General features: G+C 43.8%; 1 protein-coding gene across 2 annotated transcripts in view; it reads left to right on the top strand.

Annotated features, from left to right (window-relative positions):
* The window catches only part of LOC133549120 (filamin-C-like), a 151990-nt gene extending 140716 nt beyond the window's left edge, over positions 1-11274 (top strand). For both annotated transcript variants that reach the window (XM_061894259.1, XM_061894258.1), the window contains 4 exons: positions 2483-2659; positions 2737-2955; positions 5658-5903; positions 10739-11274. In XM_061894259.1, the coding sequence (XP_061750243.1) occupies positions 2483-2659; positions 2737-2955; positions 5658-5903; positions 10739-10926 (830 nt within the window). In that variant the 3' untranslated portion in view covers positions 10927-11274. The remainder of the gene's footprint in view (positions 1-2482; positions 2660-2736; positions 2956-5657; positions 5904-10738) is intronic.
* The last annotated feature ends 6572 nt before the right edge of the window (positions 11275-17846 follow it).

Raw genomic sequence — 17846 nt, 5'->3', positions numbered from 1 at the left:
GCGGAATAAGAATCCTAATAGTTTTATTTGCCGTTGTTTGAGAATGGGTTAACAAACGAGGAATTTTTCCCGGTGCAATCGTGCGACATAAAACACACATGACACAGAATAGGTCATAAAATGAGCTGTAACTGAGCTACAAAATGAGCTGTGACTAAGCTATCAGGTGGCTTAACCATGAGATGTTCAATCAATCAATCAATCAATGTTTATTTATATAGCCCCAAATCACAAATGTCTCAAAGGACTGCACAAATCATTACGACTACGACATCCTCGGAAGAACCCACAAAAGGGCAAGGAAAACTCACACCCAGTGGGCAGAGAGAATTCACATCCAGTGGGACGCCAGTGACAATGCTGACTATGAGAAACCTTGGAGAGGACCTCAGATGTGGGCAACACCCCCCTAGGGGACCGAAAGCAATGGATGTCGAGCGGGTCTAACATGATACTGTGAAAGTTCAATCCATAGTGGCTCCAACACAGCCGCGAGAGTTCAGTTCAAAGCGGATCCAAGACAGCAGCGAGAGTCCCGTCCACAGGAGACCATCTCAAGCGGAGGCGGATCAGCAGCGTAGAGATGTCCCCAACCGATACAGGCGAGCGGTCCATTCTGGGTCCCAATCAATCAATGTCCCAAAACAAAGTATTAAAATAAAATAAGTTTTAATATTTATCTTTTGGTTTATGCTTCCTATGTGATTTTGGTGTGGTTCCTATATATTTTGATAATTTTCATGGTCAAAATCGCGGAAATTCTATGTTTCCTGATCAAAACAACGCAGCAGATGAGAAGTGAGGCAGACACAGGCGGTGCCTCCCCAGTGTGTATTGGCCGCGTGCGTGCGAGGGGGCGCATGCTTGTTGCCACGTGGAAAAGGCAGGTCGTGAGGCAGCAAGTACCTCTGCCTCAATGTTGGGGGCGATATATTGCCTCAGCAGTAATCTGACTCGCCAAACTGGTAGAAGTGGGGGCGCTCAAGCTAGCAGACACAGGTCCCTCCAGCAGAAGCCAGCCTTTTTTTTTTCTTTTCTTTTTAACTGTATTTATAACAAACATTTTTATTAGAGTAAGCCAGCATTTGTGGGTGTTTTTTGTCAGATGCAAAAATATTGTTTAATTTCTTGGGATGAAACTATATTAAATGAATGTGTCTGCCAATATGGAGAATTATATACTGTATCCAAGATGAAATACTTCTCTAAACTGGACTTTAAGACAAAATGAATGCGATCATACGAAGTACGTTTTCATGGAGGATAGCTATTGCTGCTTCAGATACAAATAAAGAACGGTCAGATACACTCACAGTACTTCAATTATTTTGTTAAAAGCAAACGGGACCAAAAAGTATTTAATAACAACTTTTATTAAATACTTTTTGGAACCATTTATCATATCAAAATATCATTATGATAACGTTTTTATGAAAGCGAATAACTCCCATTTTTTCCTGTAACTCTAATGTGCAACCTAAACATACTTATCCGGGAGACTCCCGAAATTCAGCGCCTCTCCCGAAATCCTAGCGGGACAAATTTTCTCCCGAAAATCTCCCGAAATTCAGGCGGAGCTGGAGGCCACGCCCCCTCCAGCTCCATGCAGACCTGAGTGAGGACAGCCTACTTTCACGTTTGCTTTCCCACAATATAAACAGCGTGCCAGCCCAATGACTTTATAGCTGTAGAATGATCGAGGGCAAGTTGTTGGTTTCTTGTGTGGGTTTATTGTTAGGCAGTTTCATCAACGTCCTCCCAGCGCGGTAACAACACACAACAACAGCAGTCACGTTTTTGTCTACCGTAAAGCAGTTCGTCTGACGTAAACAGCAATGTTGTGACACTCTGAAACAAGACAATACTGATATCTACTGTACATGTATATGGTTAGAAACATTTTGACAGAGAATAGAACAAGGATGGACAATTCAACCCTTAACTCAACAATGAGTAGATGAGTGTTATGTGTGTGTATATGTGTTAATAAATGAATACTGACATTCAAGTATTTCTTTTATATATATACATATATATATATGAAATACTTGACTTGGTGAATTCTAGCTGTAAATATTCTCCTCCCCTCTTAACCACGCCCCGCCCCCAACCACGCCGGAGGTCTCAATGTTGGCAAGTATGAACCTAAATCAACAATGACTAGAGCTTCACATATAAATTTAAGTTAAAAAAAAAAGTATGTGTGCCTCACCTGGTGTTTAGTTCACCGCACGTCACTGTACTCTTTAAGTCCAAAAATATCAAAAGAAATTAGGGAGAAGGCACAAAATATACTGAAGTCTCCTGCGTTCTCCATCGTTGACCTCATACTTTCCTTCATTGGACAGCAAACCAGTAAAGACTGAATCCACAGCGCCTCCGCTGGCTGTCGCCAAGTAGTCCGATCCACATGACCTCAGTTTCTTTAAGACGACAATCCTGTCCATCCTTGGTGTTCACTTGTGTCCGCTGCTTCTTTCAGAGAAAACCGCAATCCGCTTCATTCCAAGGGAGAACGGCGTTCACTCCATAGACGTCAAGTTCAACGGGTGCCACATTCCCGGCAGCCCCTTCAACGTGCGGGTGGGAGACCCGGGGCTGATTGGAGATCCGGGCATGGTGACCGCGCACGGCCCCGGCCTGCTGGGCGGAACCACAGGTGCGTGCGACCAGCCGCCGAAAAGTGACCGAGCTCCGAAGAGTCGACTTGTAATCACACACGACTTGTTTGTCCAGGTGTGCCCTCGGAGTTTGTGGTCAACACTTGCAACGCCGGCCCGGGCACCTTATCGGTCAACATCGACGGGCCGTCCAAGGTGAAGATGGACTGCTGCGAGTGTTCCGAAGGCTACAAAATCACCTACATCCCCATGGCGCCCGGCAACTATCTCATCACCATCAAATACGGCGGGCCGCAGCACATCGTGGGCAGCCCCTTCAAAGCCAAAGTCACAGGTCCGTTTTAGTAGCTGGTCTGGGGATGACCAATGTCTCCGTCTCATGCTGCTGTGGTAGGAATGCCGCATCTTAAACAGGAACAATAGAGAGTTTGGTACAAGTGAAGTGAAGTGAATTATATTTATATAGGGCGTTTTCTCTTTACATAGTGAAACCCAATATCTAATTTTTACATTTAAACCAGTGTGGGTGGCACTGGGAGCAGGTGGGTAAAGTGTCTTGCCCAAGGACACAACGGCAGGGACTAGGATGGTGGGAGCGGGGATCGAACCTGCAACCCTCAAGTTGCTGGCACGGCCGCTCTACCAACCGAGCTATGCCGCCCACTAAACTATACAACAGTTTTAATTACTCACAATCAGATAGTACAAAGTTGGATTGAATCAATGTGTTTACACAGACAATGTCTTCGAAGACGAAAGATGGTGAACCCTCGTGAAGGAATTAAGAAAGAGCGCACATCGGGCTTGGTCTTCCCTTCTTATTTATACACTCCATGATGGCCTGATTGGTAGCAGAACAACTTATATAACTGTCCAATGTTCAGGGTGACTTGACCTCTTATGTCGTGTCCCTCCCAATGCATTTAGTTTGGAGGTAACCCTAAACAGAAATGTTCCACTTCAACGCTCAGTGAGCGTCCGCTGTAATATTCTGCCTCAAGTTTTACTCAGTTCTTCTTTGTCCATGCACGATAGAAACAGGATAGAATTAATGAGAGGGTTAGGTCGAGGGGAGGCAGGGAGAGTCGACTAAACCGTTTCCAGAAAACTTAGGACCGGGGTTGTATAAGCCTTGCTTGGTCAATATTCATTGTAAAATTAGTTTGGGTCCCTATTAAAGGATTAATGTGTTCAACCTCGGCCCGCGGCTTCATTCAGTTTTAAATTTTGGCCCACTGTGTATTTGAGTTTGACACCCCTGTTCTAGATTAAAGAGCTAAGGGGTGCAATTCCGCCACAGTCACGGTTCGTTACATACCTCGGTTCCAATGTGGTACAATTTGGTACCACTTCTCCTCGTCCGCTTAGGTCCGGGGTCTCAAACTCATTATACCTGGACGCAGAGTCTGGGTGAGGCTGGGCCGCAAGAATAGATTTTTTAAAGGGGAACATTATCACAATTTCAAAAGGGTTAAAAAACAATAAAAATCAGTTCCCAGTGGCCTGTTGTATTTTTGGAAGTTTTTTTTCAAAATTTTACCCCAAATATCCCTGAAAAAAGCTATAAAGTGCTTGATTTTCGCTATTTGATATGAGACTATCCATTTCCCTGTGACGTCATACAGTGCTGCCAATGTAAACAAACAACGGCGAATAGCACAGCAAGATATAGCGACATTAGCTCGGATTTAGACTCGGATTTCAGCGATTTAAGCGATTCAACAGATTACGCATGTATAGAAACAGATGGTTGGAGTATGAAAGTATTGAAGAAGAAACTGAAGCTATTGAGCGAACAGCTATTGACGCTATTCATAGCCATAGCATGGCCGAATAGCTACGTTAGCATCGCCGGTAAAATGTGCGGACCAAACGATCAGGACTTTCGCATCTCGTGACACTGGAGCAACTTAAATCCTTCGATTGGTAAGTGTTTGTTTCGCATTAAATGTGGGTGGAAAGAAACGTAATATTGTTGCAAATGCATCTGCAGGTTATCCATACATCTCTGTGCCATGTCTGCTTTAGCACCGCCGGTAAATAGCATGTTAGCGTCGATTAGCGTAGCATGTTAGCATCGATTAGCTGGCAGTCAACATCAACAAAACCAAATGTCTACTGTCGTCGACAGTAGACATTTGGTTTTAGTCCATTTATTTTGTCAGTTCCATGAGCACTTTGCTGTCTTTATAGCAGTGTTTTTCAACTTTTTTTGAGCCAAGGCACATTTTTTTTCCATCCATCCATCTTCTTCCGCTTATCCAAGGTCGGGTCGCGGGGGCAGCAGCCTAAGCAGGGAAGCCCAGACTTCCCTCTCCCCAGCCACTTCGTCCAGCTCTTTCCGGGGGATCCTGAGGCATTCCCAGGCCAGACGGGAGACAAAGTCTTCCCAACGTGTCCTGGGTCTTCCCCGTGGCCTGCTACTGGTTGGACGTGCCCTAAACACCTCCCTAGTGACCAGATGCCCGAACCACCCCATCTGTATTGAAAAAAATTGGTTAGGAACTGATGAGCCAGATGAGGTGGTTCGGGCATCTGGTCAGGATGCCACCCGAACGCCTCCCGAGGGAGGTGTTTAGGGCACGTCCAACCGGTAGGAGGCCACGGGGAAGACCCAGGACACGTTGGGAAGACTATGTCTCCCGACTGGCCTGGGAACGCCTCGGGATCCCCCGGGAAGAGCTAGACGAAGTGGCTGGGGAGAGGGAAGTCTGGGCTTCCCTGCTTAGGCTGCTGCCCCCGCGACCCGACCTCGGATAAGCGGAAGAAGATGGATGGATGGATGGGTTAGGAACTGACCAAAACAACGTCGGAACCCAACATTGATTAAACGTCCTTAAAAGCATGTTGTTTCAACGTTAGCTTTGAGTTGCTCAATGTCAGGACCTCATTCAACAAGTTCTCAGCGTTGTTTCAATGCTGGGCTTCAGGCTTGGATGAGAAAAAGGGAAAAGGCCTCCCACCCGCCCGGTTGCGTAACATCCGCACTGACCCTTGATGACATTTACCGACCTGGTTCTCTCCGTCTCCCCGCAGGCGCCCGACTCTCTGGCGGCCACAGCCTCCACGAGACGTCATCCGTCCTGGTTGAAACGGTTACCAAATCCTCCAAAGTGGGCGGCGCCTACAGCTCCGCCGCCTCCGCCTCCTCCTCCTCCTCGTCCACCACCGCCACGTCCAAGCTGACGTCCGACGCCAGCAAGGTGGTGTGTCGCGGAATGGGCCTGAGCAAGGCGGCGGTGGGCCAGAAAAACAATTTCACAGTCGACTGCGGCAAAGCAGGTGAGGCGCTCACCTCCACAGGTGCCAGTCTTGTACTCACACCTCGAGAAGTCATCATGTCACGCGGCTTTTTCGGTTTGCCTCATTTGCTGCAGCGTGGGGATGTTTTTTTTGTTGTTTTTTTTCTTGCGGAAACATCTGTGCGCTGCAGAAGGAAGCATGTTTGTGTCTGGTGACCTGCAACACAGAGCGGCAGAGATCAGCTCCTTGCTCCCCATTCCATGGTGCAGCTGGCAAATATGTTGTAAAGCAGGGGTGCCCATTACGTCGATCGCGAGCTACCAGTCGACCGCGGGGGGTGTGTCAGTCGATCTTGAGCCAGGCTTTTAAAAAAAATACACCTAAAAATTAGTGATCATCAATCTTCACCAAGACGTCACTTAAATGACATTCACGGTACCGGAGGGTCTTGTGAGATGACGCTGGCTGCTGCAAGATCATTATTATTAAAATATGACCGAGAGGAAGGCGAGAAACACTTTTTATTTCAACAGACTCTCGCGCCGTACCTTCCGTCAAAACTCTAAAGGCCGACTAGACATTTCCTATCTTCACAATAAAAGCCCTGCTTCATGCTGCCTGCGCTAACTAAATACAGAGTCTCGGAAAACTGGCGTGCACAAGCGATCCCTCAGAAAGCTGGCGTGCACATCACTTGTGCACGCCAGCTTTCCGAGACTCTTATTTTGTTAGCGCAGGCAGCATGAAACAGGGCTTTTATTGTGAAGATAGGAAATGTGCAGTCGGGCTTTAGAGTTTTGACGGAAGGGACGGCGCGAAAGTCTGTTGAAATAAAAAGTGTTTCTCGCCTTCCTCTCTGTCATTTTTTCATAATAATGAACTGGCAGCAGCCAGCGTCATCTCACAAGACCCTCGGGTGCCGTGAATGTCAATCAAGCAAGCTACGGAATTTGCCGCCAATGTTTTTCTTGTAAAGTGTATGGAAGCTGGATGAATTAGATGTCAAAAACCAACCACTTTCATGTGGTATTGTACAGAAAGGACAACTTTTTTTCTCCTCCATTTGAAAATGTGGGCGTTATCATCATTACTGTCTGATTCCAATCAATGCAAGTCATCAGAATCAGGTAATACACCAACTTATATTCTTGTCTTCGTGAAAGAAAGACATCTATATGTGTTACAAATGCTTGTATTATCATTAAACACATTTAACTTGTTTACAAAAATGTCTCTTTCATAAATAAATAAATATAAATGATATATATAAATGAGGTAGATCCCCTCGAGTTGGTCAATTGAAAAGTAGCTCGCCTGCAGAAAAAGTGTGGGCACCCCTGTTGTAAAGGAAAGCCGACGTGTTAGGAAATGGTTTTTACCAATTTGCACAGGTGAACATGATCCAATTTGATGTTGTGGGGAAAAAACATGTCTGCTGTGAGGCAACAAGAAATTGCCATTTCCCTCAGAAAAATAGTAATGTTACAAATTAGCGCGTTAGAACTATAGCTGTCATGTATACACTCAGATTAATTATTTATACACGCTGATTAATCATGTACACACTGTGATTAATTATTTATAGACGCAGATTAATCATGTACACACTCAGATTAATCAAGTATACACCCAGATTAATCATGTATATACTCAGAATAATCATGTATACACGCAGATTAATCATGTATACATGCAGATTAATCATGTATATACTCAGATTAATCATGTGTACATGCAGATTAATCATGTATACACGTACGAAAAGATCGGAAATAGAGCATTCGTCTGCGGTGCGTCGTATAGTCGGGTGCGCCTTGTATTTGAAAAAGATCAGAAATAGAGCATTCGTCAGCGGTGCGCCTTATAATCCGGTGCGCCTTATCTATGAAAAAGATCATAAATAAAGCATTCGTCTGCAGTGCATCTTATAGTCGGGTGCGCCTTATATGTGGAAAAGATCAAACATAGACCATTTATCAGCGGTGCGTCTTATAATCCGGTGCGCCTTGTATATGAAAAAGTTCAGAAAAGGCGCATTCGTCGGCGGTGCGCCTTATAATCCGGTGCGCCTTATTTATGAAAAAGATCAGAAATGGAGCATTCGTCGGCAGTGCGTCTTATAGCCGGGTGTGCCTTATATATGAAAAAATATCACATACAGAACCTTCATCAACAGTGCGCTTTATAATCCGGTGCGCCTTATATATGAAAAAGATCAGAAGTTGAGCATTCGTCGGCAGGGCGTCTTATAGTCCGGTGCGCCTTATATGTGAAAAAGATCAGAAACAGAGCATTCGCCGACAGTGGGTCTTATAGTCGGGTGTGCCTTATATATGAAAAAATTTCACACATAGACCCTTCATCAACAGTGCGCTTTATAATCCGCTTTATATATGAAATAGATCAGAAATTGAGCATTCGTCGGCAGTGCATCTTATAGTCGGGTGCGCCTTATCTATGAAAAAGGTTGGAAATAGAGCATTCGTCGGCAGTGCGCCTTATAACCTGGTCCACCTTATATATGAAAAGGATCATAAATAGACTATTCGGCGGCAGTGCGTCTTATAGTCGGGTGCGCCTTATATATGAAAAAGGGATCAGAAATAGAGCATTCGTAGGCAGTGCGCCTTATAGTCCGGTGCGCCTTATATATGGAAAAATATCACATATGGAACCTTCGTCAACAGTGCGCTTTATAATCCGGTGCGCCTTATGTATGAAAAAGATCAGAAATGGAGCATTCGTCGGCAGTGCGTCTTATAGCCGGGTGTGCCTTATATATGAAAAAATATCACATATAGAACCTTCATCAACAGTGCGCTTTATAATCCGGTGCGCCTTATATATGAAAAAGATCAGAAGTTGAGCATTCGTCGGCAGGGCGTCTTATAGTCCGGTGCGCCTTATATGTGAAAAAGATCAGAAACAGAGCATTCGCCGACAGTGGGTCTTATAGTCGGGTGTGCCTTATATATGAAAAAATATCACACATAGACCCTTCATCAACAGTGCGCTTTATAATCCGCCTTATATATGAAATAGATCAGAAATTGAGCATTCGTCGGCAGTGCATCTTATAGTCGGGTGCGCCTTATCTATGAAAAAGGTTGGAAATAGAGCATTCGTCGGCAGTGCGCCTTATAACCTGGTCCACCTTATATATGAAAAGGATCATAAATAGACTATTCGGCGGCAGTGCGTCTTATAGTCGGGTGCGCCTTATATATGAAAAAGGGATCAGAAATGGAGCATTCGTCTGCAGTGCGCCTTATAGTCCGGTGCGCCTTATATATGAAAAAATATCACATATGGAACCTTCGTCAACAGTGCGCTTTATAATCCGGTGCGCCTTATGTATGGAAAAGATCGGAAATGGAGCATTCGTCGGCAGTGCGTCTTATAGCCGGGTGTGCCTTATATATGAAAAAATATCACATATAGAACCTTCATCAACAGTGCGCTTTATAATCCGGTGCGCCTTATATATGAAAAAGATCAGAAGTTGAGTATTCGTCGGCAGGGCGTCTTATAGTCCGGTGCGCCTTATATGTGAAAAAGATCAGAAACAGAGCATTCGCCGACAGTGGGTCTTATAGTCGGGTGTGCCTTATATATGAAAAAATTTCACACATAGACCCTTCATCAACAGTGCGCTTTATAATCCGCCTTATATATGAAATAGATCAGAAATTGAGCATTCGTCGGCAGTGCATCTTATAGTCGGGTGCGCCTTATCTATGAAAAAGGTTGGAAATAGAGCATTCGTCGGCAGTGCGCCTTATAACCTGGTCCACCTTATATATGAAAAGGATCATAAATAGACTATTCGGCGGCAGTGCGTCTTATAGTCGGGTGCGCCTTATATATGAAAAAGGGATCAGAAATAGAGCATTCGTAGGCAGTGTGCCTTATAGTCCGGTGCGCCTTATATATGGAAAAATATCACATATGGAACCTTCGTCAACAGTGCGCTTTATAATCCGGTGCGCCTTATGTATGAAAAAGATCAGAAATGGAGCATTCGTCGGCAGTGCGTCTTATAGCCGGGTGTGCCTTATATATGAAAAAATATCACATATAGAACCTTCATCAACAGTGCGCTTTATAATCCGGTGCGCCTTATATATGAAAAAGATCAGAAGTTGAGCATTCGTCGGCAGGGCGTCTTATAGTCCGGTGCGCCTTATATGTGAAAAAGATCAGAAACAGAGCATTCGCCGACAGTGGGTCTTATAGTCGGGTGTGCCTTATATATGAAAAAAATTCACACATAGACCCTTCATCAACAGTGCGCTTTATAATCCGCCTTATATATGAAATAGATCAGAAATTGAGCATTCGTCGGCAGTGCATCTTATAGTCGGGTGCGCCTTATCTATGAAAAAGGTTGGAAATAGAGCATTCGTCGGCAGTGCGCCTTATAACCTGGTCCACCTTATATATGAAAAGGATCAGAAATAGAGTATTCGGCTGCAGTGCGTCTTATAGTCGGGTGCGCCTTATATATGAAAAGGGATCAGAAATAGAGCATTCGTCGGCTGTGCGCCTTATAGTCCGGTGCGCCTTATGTGTGAAAAGGGATCAGAAATATAGCATTCGTCGGCAGTGCGTCTTATAGTCGGGTGTGCCTTATATATGAAAAAATATCACACATAGACCCTTCATCAACAGTGCACCTTATATTTCCGGTGAAAAAGGATCAGAAATTGAGCATTCGTCGGCAGTGCGTCTTATAGTCGGGTGCGCCTTATATGTGGAAAAAGATCAAAAATAGACCGTTTGTCGCCAGTGCGCCTTATAATCCGGTGCGCCCTATGGCCAGATGTCAACCCCCCCAGCCCTTAACTCACCCTCACCCTGCTTCTTGTGCGCAGGCAGCAACATGCTGATGGTGGGCGTGCACGGCCCCCAGACTCCGTGCGAGGAGGTGTACGTCAAGCACATGGGCAACAAGCTCTACAACGTCACCTACACCGTCAAGGACAAGGGCAGCTACACCCTCATCGTCAAGTGGGGCGACGACAACGTCCCCGGGAGCCCCTACAAGGTGGCCGCGCCCTGAAAGGCCCCGCGCCTTCTGGCCATCGCCAGGTTTCGGGGTTCGGGGGGGACCGCCGCTCCTCCACTTTTTTGACTGATTACAAATTGACAGCGGCGACGTTTAAGTGTGCCAAATTCTAGCTTAGGGGCGTGGTTTATGAGTGACGTTTGTTTGGCCCCTCCCCCTTTCTCGTCTCCCTGTCACGTCGGTGTCATCTGTGAATGTTTATGGGGGACGGCTGGTGTGGTCCGCCGGGGTTGAAGTGTGGCGCCATGTGGTTTTTGTATGATCCAAAGACAGAATGATTGCTTTTTTTTTGTTATATTAACCTTATTTTTGCAGACCTAATAAAGATGGAATTGATATCTTTCCAGATTCAAATTATTGAACAGCTTTTATATAAATCCATACTGTTCAGTCCCAGTCTGTCTATGTGAACTTCTGCTTGGTAGTTTCTAGAACCACCTGCTACATTTTCGTAATAACTGCCGCCGTAGATTCAAAAATCGAATTCTAACTTGTTAATTTCTTGTTAGTGATCGTGATTGGCTGCAGAGTGTAGTTTGAGTACTCCGGCTTCCTCAGTCCAGACCTATCTCTAATGTGTGACTGCCATCTACCGATCAGACTTATCACTATGCATCATGCACCAAATAAAATAGCATCCAGGTCGGCGAACGCAACCAGAATTATTTTGAGAGAATGAGAGGATTTTAAGTACGCCTTATAGTCGGAAAAAGTTCCCAAAAAAAAGACGAGGGCCGCTAAAAAATAGGCATTGAAGTTTAGGGATGGCTAAGCAGAAACTAAACTAAAATGGAACTGGCTGCAAAGTAAACAAAAACAGAATGTTGGACGACAGCAAAGACTTACTGTGTGGAGCAGACGATGTCGGTAACATGGTCTGTCGTCATCACAATATGCAGACGACAGCGGGAGGCAGAGGGCAGGTAAAAAAGGCATCTAACGCTTAAACCAAAAAATAAACAGAAGACGAGGGACGCTAAGAAAAGGCATTGAAGCTTAGGGATGGCTACGCAGAAACGAAACTAAAATTGAACTGGCTGCAAAGTAAACAAAAACAAAATGCTGGACTACAGCAAATACTTACTGTGTGGAGCAGACAACATCCACAAAGTAATTGTGTACTTGGTGAAAACCGTACACTTATGGTGTTCTACACCAAAATTCATATGTTTATTGTCAGGTTCAAGCACTGATGACAACTATTAACCAACACAAGAAGCAAAGAATCAAACAGAGACAAAATTAAATTTAGCTCAATTTGAGGAGAAACGTGTCGACCTGTAACCTCTTACAGTGTCACCCGCGCTCTGGCGAAAGAATGTATGCCTCCTCCTTTATTTGGACTTTCTCTGACCACATGTCAACAGCCGCTTCCAAAGGGACGGGGTCGTAAACAGTTCACAGAAAAAGTCGTAAAACAGTTCAAAGAAGAGGTTCGTATGGTGAGTTCAAGAACCGCCGACAATAGTCGGACAAAAGGATGTTCACCAAATCAGTGAAGCATACACACAAACATATTAAACAGTGGGCTTTCTAACAATTGGGAAGGTTTGTGTCATGTTTGTCCTCAAACAAAAAAAAGTACTAAAACAAAAAAAGTATTTTTTACCCCCAATCTAAAGTACCCATGTAATCAGTAGGTGGCAGCAGGTAGCTAATTGCTTTGTAGATGTCGGTAACATGGTTTGTTGTCATCACAAAATGCAGACGACAGCGGGAGGCAGAGTGCAGGTAAAAAAAAGCATCTAACGCTTAAATCAAAAAATAAACAATGGACAAGGGACGCTAAGAAAAGGCATTGAAGCTTTTTTATAAGGCTTTTGAAGTCATTTTGATAGTAGGCTAATATAGCTAAACTAGGCACTTAAATCATGTGTTTTCTTCATTTTAGCACTTATATAAGACTTTAAAGTCTTCATTATCAGACTTATATAAGACTTTTAAAGTCAATTTGATAGTAGGCTAATATAGACACTTATATCAAGTGTTGCCTTTCTTATAAAATTTATATACGACTTTTAAAGTCATTTTGATAGTAGGCTAATGTAGACACTTACTTCATGTGTTGTCTTCATTATAAAACTTATATAAGACTTTTAAAGTCATTTTGATAGTAGGCTAATATAGACACTTACATCATGTGTTGTCTTCATTATAAAACTTATATAAGACTTTTAAAGTCATTTTGATAGTAGGCTAATATGTCTAAATTAGACACATCTTGTGTTGTCTTCATTATCAGACTTATATAAGACTTTTAAAGTCATTTTGATAGAAGGGTAATATAGCTAATATAGACACTTACATCATGTGTTGCCTTCATTAAAACACTTATATAAGACTTTTAAAGTCAGTTTGATAGGCTAATATAGACACTTATCTCAAGTGTTGCCTTTATTATAAAACTTACATACAACTTTTAAAGTAATTTTGATAGTATGCTAATATAGACACTTATATTAAGTGTTGCCTTCATTATAACACATACATAAGACTTTTAAAGTAATTTTAATAGTAGGCTAATATACCTAATATAGACACTTACATCATGTGTTGTCTTCATTATAACACTTACATAAGACTTTTAAAGTCATTTTGATAGTAGGCTAATATAGACACTTACATCATGTGTTGCCTTCATTATAAAACTGATACACGACTTTTACAGTCATTCTGATAGTAGGCTAATATAGCTAATATAGACACCTATATCAAGTATTGCCTTCATTATAACACTTATATAAGGCCCCACAGATTTGTATTTTTTTTTGTATTTTTGGTCCAATACGGCTCTTTCAACATTTCGGCTCTCCGACCCCCTGGTTAAGGTTTCGACGGGAGGTACGGTTGGAATTTAAAAAAAAGGGTTTCTCCCCTTACTGTCGGTCGTTTTTTCTTAAAAGCCTACTGAAACCCACTACTACCGACCACGCAGTCTGATAGTTTGTATATCAATGATGAAATATTAACATTGCAACACATGCCAATACGGCCTTTTTAGTTTACTAAATTACAATTTTAAATTTCCCGCGAAGTATCCTGTTGAAAACGTCGCGGAATGATGACGCGTGCGTGTGATGTCACCGGTTGTAGCGGACATGTTCTACTAGCACCGATCACGGCTAAAAGTTGTCTGCTTTAATCGCATAATGACACAGTATTCTGGACATCTGTTTTACTGAATCTTTTGCAATTTGTTCAATTAATAATGGAGACGTCAAAGAAGAAAGATGTAGGTGGGAAGCGGTGTATTACGGCCGCCTTTAGTAACACAAACACAGCCGGTGTTTCCTTGTTTACATTCCCGAAACTGAAGCTTTAATATGGAACAGAGCGGTCAAGCGAACATGGTTCCCGACCACATGTCAACCGGCATGCGGAGAAAATTGTGGTAATAAGTCGGCTCTTATCGTAGACATGAGCGGAGCTTGCGTCCTCCTGCAGCTGCGGACTATTTCCTCCTCCCTCCGGAGAAGCTGGCGGTCAACACACCCGTGGCCACACCCCTCCGACTTTCAGGTACCATATATTCTCACTAAAACACTAGTAACACAATAAGCAGATAAGGGATTTTCCAGAATTATCCTAGTAAATTTGTCTAATAACATCTGAATCGCTCCTACTGTATAGTCTTTATATTTATTTTTTCTAGTCCTTCACTCTAACTTTCCTCATCCACGAATCTTTCATCCTCGCTCAAATTAATAGGGAAATGGTCGCTTTCTCGGTCCGAATCGCTCTTGCTGCTGGTGGCCATGATTGTAAACAATGTTCAGATGTGAGGAGCTCCACAACTTGTGACGTCACGCGCACATCGTCCGCTACTTCCGGTACAGGCAAGGCTTTTTTATTAGCGACCAAAAGTTGCAAACTTTATCGTCGATGTTCTCTAATAAACCCTTTTAGCAAAAATATGGCAATATGGCGAAATGATCAAGTATGACACATAGAATGGACCTGCTATCCCCGTTTAAATAAGAAAATCTCATTTCAGTAGACCTTTAATATAATCGGGGCAGCAGCCGGCGTCGTCTCACAAGACCCTCGGGTGTTGTGAATGTCATTTAAGTGACGTCTTGGCCAAGATTGATCATGGCTGATTTTTAGGTCTATTTTTTTCACCTCCATCTGGTGAGGGCCCGGGGAATCGAGCGTGACCACCGCACGCTCTCATTTACATCTTGTCTGCATGCAATCACAAGATGGCAGTATAGTCAAGCCGCGGGTCCAGATCTGCATCGTGAAGATGAGCGACGCCGCAGAGAACCGGAGGAGCCACCCTCCATGGATGGGTGCAAGCCCCAGGAGAAGCACCACGAAGGCGGGGTGCTGGCTTCTCCCTTCCCCCCGCACGGCATGGAGCCTCCAGCCCCGGGCTTCAAGGAGAGGAGCCCAGGATTAGGTGCTCAATTTGGGCATCACGTCACAGTGGAACCGGGGGGTGGGTGGGACGCTCTCAGGCCCATCTGGCTAGTGCGGGCCCACCTGTTTCGGAGCGTTGCCCACCCACGTCAGGCTGTCCTCCAGTGGACCGAGGACTCGGGCGTCTGTCCGCCGCCGCCTGTTCACATCCCCGGACCTTGGCGAGGATGGATGGTGAAAAAAACTATTAATGCAACAATTCTACCGCCTGTAGACCACAACATAGATTGTCTTCTAAATGTGAGAACCGAGTGTGACATCAGACTGACAAACCAGCTCAGTTCCGGGTTGTAAGCGATCAACATTTTTTTAGCAGCAGAGCCCTAAAAACACCAGAAGCACAGTAATATAGAGGATCTTTGACCAGCGTTTTATGGCAGTAGAGTAGGTCTTTAAAAAAGCAGAGCACTTCTGTCGTCTAGAGCAGTCGTCCCCAACCACCGGGCCGCGGCTCGATTGGTACCGGGCCGCAGAATAATTTTTTATTAATTTTTATCTAAAAAAATAATAATAATAATAAAAAAAATATATTATTATTTTTTTTTTAAATTAAATCACCATAAAAAACACAACATACACTTACAATTAGTGCACCAACCACAAAAACCTCCCTTTTTCATGACAAAAGAAAATTATTTTGGGCAGTAAAGTCCCCCTGTCATTTACAGGATCTTTGACCAGCGTTTTGGGCTGTACTGTCCCCCTGTCATTTAAAGGATCTCTGAGTAGTAGTTTGGGCAGTTAAGTCCCCCTGTCATATAAAGGATCTTTGGCTAGCAATTTTGGGCAGTAAAGTCCCTCTGTAATTTAAAGGATCTTTGACTAGCGTTTTTGGCAATAAAGTCCCCCTCTCATATAAAAGATCTTTGACTAGCGTTTTGGGCTGTATTGTCCCCCTGTCATTTAAAGGATCTTTGAGTAGTATTTTGGGCAGTAAAGTCTCCCTGTCATATAAAGGATCTTTGACTAGCAATTTTGGGCAGTAAAGTCCCCCTGTCATTTATAGGATCTTTGACCAGCGTTTTGGGCTGTATTGTCCCCCTGTCATTTAAAGGATATTTGAGTAGTATTTTGGGCAGTACAGTCCCCTTGTCATATAAAGGATATTTGACTAGCAATTTTGGGCAGTAAAGTCCCCCTGTCATATAAAAGATCTTTGACTAGCGTTTTGGGCTGTACTGTCTGTCCCCCTGTCATATAAAGGATCTTCGAGTAGCATTTTGGGCAGTAAAGTCCCCCTGTCATTTAAAGGATCTTTGACGAGCAATTTTGGGCAGTAAATTCTTCCTATCATTTAAAGGATCTTTGACCAGCGTTTTGGGCTGTATTGTCCCCCTGTCATTTAAAGGATCTCTGAGTAGTATTTTGGGTAGTTAAGTCCCCCTGTCATATAAAGGATCTTTGACTATCAATTTTGGGCAGTAAACTCCCCTTGTCATATAAAGGATCTTGGACTAGCGTTTATGGCAATAAAGTCCCCCTGTCATATAAAATATTTTTGACTAGCGTTTTGGGCTGTATTGTCCCCCTGTCATTTAAAGGATCTTTGAGTCGTATTTTGGGCAGTAAAGTCCCCCTGTCATTTAAAGGATCTTTGACTAGCAATTTTGGTCAGTAAAGTCCCCGTGTCATATAACAAATATTTGACGAGCAAATTTCGGCAGTAAAGTCCTCCTGTCATTTAAAGGATCTCTGACTAGCTTTTTCGACACTAAAAGGACGTTGTCATACAAAGGATCTTTGACTAGCGTTTCCTGGTAGAGAATTGTTTTGAGGATTCCTCCCCTCGCCGCCCTCAGCCCTGCGCTGTGATTGCTTCATGCATAGTTGATACTGCTTGTAGTCAAGCAAATACCACATTTTCCAAAGGCGCCGCCCGCCATCTTTTTAACGGACGTCACCCCACCCTCTCGCAGGCGGGACTTGGGCCAAGGTGCGCGGCCCTTTGGCGGAATCAGGGTCACGTCGTGTTTTATTCATACACTACAAGGATGAAATATTCATGGCAGGATAGTGTTGGGAATGATTTCTGGGTTTTCTTCCAGCGCAGATGAGCTCACGTATGTGCACAAAATCCTGATTAGGAATCAAACCCACGGCAAATTGGTTACCTTCACGCGGGAGCGTAAAAAAACAGAGAAACAAACAATGCGAATGGAGAGACGGGCTTCCATAGTTGAAGCCAACCGACACTGTGTGGACAAAAGTGATGGGACAAACAAAGATGACATTTATCAAACAAGACAAGCAGCAAAGAATTAATCAGGGACAGAATTACATTTGGCTCAATTTGAGGAGAAAGGTTTGGGCTGTGCTCTTGAACAGTCTCCAGAAAGATTGTACGCCACCTCTTTTATTTGGACTTTCCCTGATTACAACAGCTGTTTCTAAGGGACCTGGGTCATCCCCCTGTCATATAAAGGATATTTGACTAGCGTTTTGGGCAGTAAAGTCCCCTTGTCATATAAAGGATCTTTGACTAGCGTTTTGGG

Source organism: Nerophis ophidion, linkage group LG03 (assembly GCF_033978795.1).
Source record: "Nerophis ophidion isolate RoL-2023_Sa linkage group LG03, RoL_Noph_v1.0, whole genome shotgun sequence".
Taxonomy (NCBI): Eukaryota; Metazoa; Chordata; class Actinopteri; order Syngnathiformes; family Syngnathidae; genus Nerophis; species Nerophis ophidion.
The sequence above is the reverse complement of the archived record's forward strand: the minus strand, read 5'-3'. Positions and strand labels throughout refer to the sequence as shown.